Here is a 7,221-nt window from a genome sequence, read left to right as displayed (position 1 = left end):
TCACATAACCGTACATTAACCCTAGATATAAGGAAAATTTTAAAAATCTCATCAAACAGATTAATAAAAATAACACAATCAAATACAAATTTTGAAACAAAATGGGGGGAAAGTGTTCAGAATTCCAAGTATGAATGTGGTTGTCTGATTTGAACAGAGCAGTCATAACAAGTCATTTGGTCATAATTTGCATATATATTGTCTCCTCTGATGCCTGATGAAAGCATGGTACATAAATGAAGCTGCAGATCACATGGCATATGTCTGAAATATACATTGAGTTATGATCCTCTGGTACACTACTAATAAGGTCATTTCAGCTGGTACTTCATTTGAAGTACCAAAGTCAGTGCAGGACCACATTACTTTTAATATTTGAGAATCATCCGCTTTTCCTGTCAAATAATCCAAGCATCTGACCTTGAACTCCATTTAGCATGTCTACTTGTCTAGGTTCAAGCCAGATCAGCTCAGACAAAAATCAAGATACATCAGAGGTATTATATGATATTCCTTCAAAATCATGCATCAAACTACAAGCGATACTTTGGCCCAAAAAAAACAAGAAGCGATATCAATTTTTTTCTTCCGAATGAAAAGGGAATATCATATCAACTAAACTGTACAAAGAGACGAGGCATAACAGCCGAAGCTGTCAAAAAAGCAGTACAAAGAACACAAAATTATAACGGAGATTTAAAAGTGGAAAAAATTGACAGTATGATCTACAAGAGCTCGGACATGACTCCTCCTTCGTGAAAGATTCATCAGCAAACATGCAGCGATTCCTGGCCTCCCATAATTTCCAACATAGTATGCATATTCCAATTTTCCAGGAAATGTCAATATGGGAGTTTTGTAGGACTTGTAATATCCATTGCTGGAGACTTCCCATAAAAGTCAGCATGCATATCCTGCATCAACACCTTTCGCCGAACATTAGCAGCTAGAGAGCATTCCTTGGAAAATATGGTCTATAGATTCAGCTGGTGAGTGGCAAAATAAGCATTCGTAATCAAGTGCCATCTTTCTTCTGTAGCGTTCAGTGTTAGTCACCAATCTTCCCTCAACCAGTAACCACATGAAGGTTTTAACTCTTTGGGCCCCAGGAAGTTTCCATATATTCAGCCAATTGACGGCTGTGTCTTGCCAATCTAGTGATTGACAGAAATTATAAAAAGATTTGACATTAAATTGGCCATTTGAAGTCAGATTCCAGGAGCAAGACGGAGCTTCTATTCCCTGAGTATTAATAGAAACAGAAGCAATCTCATTAAGAGTGTTCTGCGGCAATAGATGGCTAAAGAGATGCCACAAGTGATATCAACTTAGAACCTAGATGGTTGTCGTTTAATATATTAAAACTAAATTGAACTGAAGCACCATTGTAGCTGCCTGAAAGACTATTAGCATATGGTCAACTCAGGAGATTCTTAGTCAGTGACAGATACATGAGCAAAAGAATGATAAAGAGAATCAGCATTCCTTCTTTCTATGGATGCCTTGATAGCAATAAGAACTAAAAATCTCTCTCTCCCAACTAGCAAGCAATAAATCCCATGTTTCTGTTGATGTTCCAAAATACAATTAGCAAGCAAGGTATAGTCCATTGTGAATCTATCTTACAAGCAGGTTCAGCGTGTTAGCCACAAAGTCTTTAATTTTGAGGCAATGATATTATGAACTCCAGATATCAGCGAGTTCAACCCAAATATCACTTGTTGAGATTACGAATCACAGAAAAATTTGGGTCCTACAAAGTGAAGGTAAATGCAACGATATGATTCAATTGCATGTAGGACACCCATGTCAGACTGTTAAAATCAAATCCCGGCCAGTGAATGATTGTATATTATATGGCAAGAATTCATCAAGAATCACGTCCCTCCAAATCAATAACAGCATACACATAATACAATCTAGGCTACAACTACATGGGGTAGTCCCATCACCACAAGCAGTTTTTGGTAGAAAGTATATCAAAATAATTAGACGTGGGTGAAGATTTCCACACAATAACATAATTTAGAAAACGTGAATCCCAAAACCAACTCAAAAAAATCTTCATTAGCAGCTTTTTAACAATTCAGAGATCTCAGCCAAGCTATATTAATACCTTTCATCCATTACTCTGGGATCACATTAATCATTTCCTGATCCCCATATCTGTCAGAAATTTTAGAGAAAACCTGCTAAATGGAGCAAGTAATTCCAATAGTTTGTTCTTGACTTGACATACATGATAAACATTATTTGATGTCTGCGCATGTGAATATTCACACAAGACTAGAATAGTGGCTTTTTCCACATATATGAAAGTACTTGAATTTTTTCTTTTTCCTTTTTTTTGGGGGGGGGGGAGTGGGCGCATCAATGGCAACAAGAAACAGTAGCTTAGTCACTCTGGTCGAATAAGCTATCTCGTCATTAACAGTTCCTGTACTACAGTAGAGATCACTAAGAAGGATACTATAAAAAATAAAAGATTCACTGATAAACCGCCAGTGGGGGCGAACCCCTTTACAGGAAAAGTCATACAAGGTTATTGTCCAAGACAAGCTTAAAAGAAATTACATTATACTGGTAAGCCAGAATGCGTCAAAACAAATGAAATTTGAAGATATGTAATTTCATTGTCACAAACATTTCCAAGTGGTGTGCAGTTATTCAGGGAAAAAAAATATCTTCTAATTGTACCCTGAACATCATCCTTCCTTTTTAACATGCCAATCCCACGTATATAAGTTTGCAACCTTTCTCAATTGTGTACTTCAAAGGCAGAACCCTAATTCATAGTGACACCCTCTCTGCACAGTTCAATTCTGTTTCTGATGCTTAGTCAGTGTTGATGATCAGGAATCTGCTTAGTAGTACTTGTGAGAACTTGACTGATAAACAAATCAGCCCATTGCAAAATAAATTTTGAATTGTTAGAAGGAATTTAATGGTCAAAAATCCATGTCAGGAAGAAATTTTTCGGTAAGCCCCTCAATTGTCAATTTGAATGGACATCCCACATCATGCCATAGCTTAGTATATAGAAGCATCAAATCTTGGCTCATAGAAACAAACCTGGCTATTATATGACTGAAGGGCAAAGCCCCCAATCCAGGACCAGACCTTTTTATCAACGTCAAATAGAAGGCCCTTTCCCTGGTTCCAAGATGTGAAGCAGATTAAATTGTCCTGTCCAAAGCATTCAAATCTCTCAGCTGATAATCTCAATAAAGTGCGAAAATACTTTGGGGGCATCCTACTTAACTCCACCCACACGATTTTAGCATGATCCAATTCCCAAATTCTCATACTCTGAAGAGTACTATAAAGGCCAATCCTCCCAACAAGAAAAAGACGTTTCTGGGTTCCAGCAACCAAATACCCATCCAATAAGGAGCGGGGGAACTTTGCTGGAATATGTTCCCAATGACCTGTGTCTATCCGATACATCATCAAACCAAGTGGTGAAAGGGTCTCCAAATACAATCTGGAATCACAATATGCCATCTTTGAAGAGCAGAGATTAACTGCTGGCATAATTTGATGAACTGACCAGCTGTCAAGCTTTGAGTCATAAACTTCAGTTGGCAAGGACTTGTCACCATATATATCACTAGTGGCTATCAATTTAAATGACCGATCCACTCGATCAACAACCATTATGAGCTGCCTCTGCTGATTATAATGCATACTTGGAAGTGTCCTCCATGTTTGTGTAAGAGGATTACAAACCAAAGTCCTAAATGTCAACCCATCAAGCCCTGAAAAGCAAACAAGACCGCCGGAAGAACCAACTAACCAGAAAGCCCAGTGAGGCAAAAATGTGAATGGTATTCTATACCATGTTTTGAGAGGCAAGCTAAAGACCGAGCATTGTGGGGTTTGTGAGTTCTTCCAGAACGTAAGAAGACACGGCCCATGAGATGGCACCCGCGAATGGAACTGGAGAAAACTGCTATCTTGAAGCAATGAATACCACCGCTTACAGACAGACCGAAGCCGAAAAATAATAAATGGAGGGACCCTTGCTAAGATCTCGTACAATAAGTCCTCAGGTAACATTGCCCATATATTATCCTCCATTTGAACATCAGTATGTACTGCCTTTCCAAATGTAGCGAGTGTTTCCTCGTCTAAGCCTCGTGGCTTGGTCTTAATGACCTTTTGCCTTGACGGGCTAGTGTTCCTGGACCCTGCACGACCCATAGGGCTCGTATTCCTCGAACCACCAACCCTTGGAGGCGAAACTTGCTTAAAGCATCTTTCATCTCCCCGAAGAACTCCATCTTCCATTGACTGAGCATTAGACACTCCAGGCCGGGACTCAACATAATCCCCATTACAATCCATATTCTCTATTTCCTTGAAGTCCTAAAACAACCCAATATCTCAAATCATGCATATTTAAGACATAATCACTATTTGAGTCGCATCCAAACAAATTTTTTCAGATTGAAATTATAGATATTGGCAAAATCACTAGAAGCCTTTGTTCAAACTAGTCAAGCAACTTCCAACAACCTAATCCAGATCAAGATGCCAAATGCTCATTTCGGTCCAAAAATGACGATTGACACCAAGATACACAGGTAACTCAACCAAAAGATAGTTTTTCTAGTCATGGACCAGAGAAGGAAGACGGTAGACTGTAGCTGTGGAGGTTCGAGATAAATTACCTTGGATTTCGACGTCACAAAGCTCTCCGTGATGAGAAAAGCTTGTCAGAGCTAGACAAAGTTTGGTCTTAACCAGGAGACGAGGAAATTAGAACGACAAAAACCTAACCAGGGTAGTGCCTGTTCGGTATGTCTCCGTGACTCCTTTTGCTAGCTTTGCTTCCCTTGGATTTGATTTACTTTGTCATTATTTGACAAAGTGCAGAACAGAGAGAGAAGATTGGAAACGGCGTTCTCGGATATTGTCCAGTGAGAACAGAAGTAGAATTCTCGGTGATTAATCAACAATTTTTTTTTTAATCTACTTACTCAAAAAAAGGTATATATTGAATCATTTCTCATTAATAATTCTTACGTATATATAAATATAAAATTAATAAATTGCTTTGTTGTTTATTAATTAATTTAGAGGTCTCTGGTCTCGTTTGAGACCAAACAAAAATGCTCTAATCTTTATTACAACCTTTTTTAGCAAGTATGACATATTTTCACTCAATTTATATATAAAATAACAATATTTTTTTATATTTATTCTTATTTAATAATATACATAATTTTAATGTGAATGGTTAAATAATTTATTAATTATGAGTATTTAAAAAAATTATTAATTTTATATTAAAAATATCCTATATTTTTAAATATTTAATTTGAAAAAAACTTATATTTTCAAACTGAAGGAATATTAGTTATAAATAAATTGTATATAAATTATCTTAAATTTTGTACAAAATATTGAGTTACAATTTACGAATTCATCTTCAAAGTCTATGCATAAATATTAAAAAAAAAAAACAATACATACCAAACAGTGAACAACTGTGAATCTGTGATAGGAATAAAATAAGGTCAAATCAAATTATTCAGACCAGAATTATTTTACTTAAGTATTATGTAACTGTAAAATGACAGCGAGCCAAATGGCATGGCTGGGCGAATGAATGAATTTATCGGACGGTGGATATTGATGCATTTCAATTTTGAAAACTTGTTAATACGATTTCTTTCGAGAAAAGCATAGAGTTAGAAGATGGGGGCCCACTACTGGTAGTCCATTTCGCTGCCGGGCTCCACTAACGTTCAAGTGGCTGTGCAGGATTAAAGTTTTCAAATAATAAAAAGGATTGAAAAAGTCACAATCAAAAACCGTGAAGATAATTAATTGCGCTGCTGAATTAAATAATTCTCATATTACTTTATAGCATTAAAAATCTGAATGTAATTGAAATTTATTATAAAAAAAACAAAGCTACTCTTGATACATATTCGTTGTGATAGGAAATTGAATGTTGTTGAAATAAAGATGAAATTTTTTCTTAAATGAAGACTTATTTGTCATATTACAATTATTTATTTTTATCAAGTTAATATTTTATAATTAATAAAAAAAATTAATTATTATTAAAATATAAATGAAATTTATTTTTTTTTGAATGAAACTTATTTACTAAATTATAACACTATTTTCTACAGTCAAATTAATTTTTTTGAGTTGCTAAGAAAATTAATTATTGTTAAAATAAAAATGAAACTTTTTCTTTTCAAATGGAGAATTATTGTTAAAAGAGTATATATATACACATATGAGGGATAGTTTTATCTTTTCACAATAAATTTTAATTATATTTAAATCCTTTAATCCTACAAAATAATATAGGAATCATTTGATTACGTAATGTAGTTAATTATCTCTAATAATCCTTAATTGTAATTTTTCCAAAAGGACGACGAGGATAACAACAACGGGGTGGTTGTGGCTTGAGATTGTGTTGTTGGTCACATGGAATCATTTGCCATTTGAAATTTAATATAAATTAATAATTAATAATACTATTAGTATTTGTCTTAAACGAGATGGATGCAGTTTACGCGCCACTTTTTGTCCTTCTTGCAACTTTTTAATGTGGTTCAAGGCAGAAACAAAGCAACATTAATAGAAAAATAAAATGCTCAAATGGTATCGATAATCATCAAATGATTCAATTCAATCATGCGTTACCTTTTTCTTTTAATTTTTTTCCATCAAATGGATAAATAAATAAGCTTTTCTTCTTCTTGAATTTTGACTAATGGTGTCTTTTTTCTACAGGGCCTTGAAGAAGGATGGACAGTGGCCCAAATAAGAGAAAGCACCTCATAAACCAAAGTCCAGATTATGCTACTTGTGTGTGTGTGTGTGGTTCACAAAATCTGAATATTTTAGCCACCATGTTTTCGCGACCCTAGCACTGAGACTCGTGTGTCTTGCACTGCAAACAAAATATTCGGTCATGTCACTGAAGTAGGAATGTGTTTGATTTTCATTTTAAAGTTTATTTGCTAAAAATTTATTTGATAAAAATTAATTTAGTAAAAATTAATTATTGTAACAAAATTTATATTTAATATATTTTTTAAAAAATTAATTTAATAAACTAAAAGTTATTTAGATTATGATAATAAAATGTGCTTTTAAATCTATAATAACTAATAAGGATATTGATTTATGATAATTTATAATTTTTATTATACAAATGTAATATATTTAAAATATTTTAAAAATATGATA

General features: G+C 34.3%; 1 protein-coding gene across 1 annotated transcript; it reads right to left on the bottom strand.

The window, feature by feature from the left end:
• Positions 1 to 2,470: 2,470 nt before the first annotated feature.
• On the bottom strand, positions 2,471 to 4,897 carry LOC129307140 (F-box/kelch-repeat protein At5g15710-like). Its single transcript, XM_054948021.1, has 2 exons — positions 4,674 to 4,897; positions 2,471 to 4,368 (listed from the first exon to the last, which is right to left on the bottom strand). Exon 2 carries the CDS (start codon positions 4,345 to 4,347, stop codon positions 3,031 to 3,033), a length of 1,317 nt encoding a protein of 438 aa, XP_054803996.1. The 5' UTR covers positions 4,348 to 4,368; positions 4,674 to 4,897; the 3' UTR covers positions 2,471 to 3,030.
• Between the last annotated feature and the right edge of the window lie 2,324 nt (positions 4,898 to 7,221).

Source organism: Prosopis cineraria, unplaced genomic scaffold (genome assembly GCF_029017545.1).
Source record: "Prosopis cineraria cultivar Desert tree isolate PC_DT_omini unplaced genomic scaffold, ASM2901754v1 PC3, whole genome shotgun sequence".
Classification (NCBI taxonomy): Eukaryota; Viridiplantae; Streptophyta; class Magnoliopsida; order Fabales; family Fabaceae; genus Prosopis; species Prosopis cineraria.
The sequence above is the reverse complement of the archived record's forward strand: the minus strand, read 5'-3'. Positions and strand labels throughout refer to the sequence as shown.

Bases quoted from the DNA above. Each gene is read 5' to 3' on its own strand.
- LOC129307140 (XM_054948021.1), bottom strand. From the start codon at position 4,347: ATGGATTGTAATGGGGATTATGTTGAGTCCCGGCCTGGAGTGTCTAAT.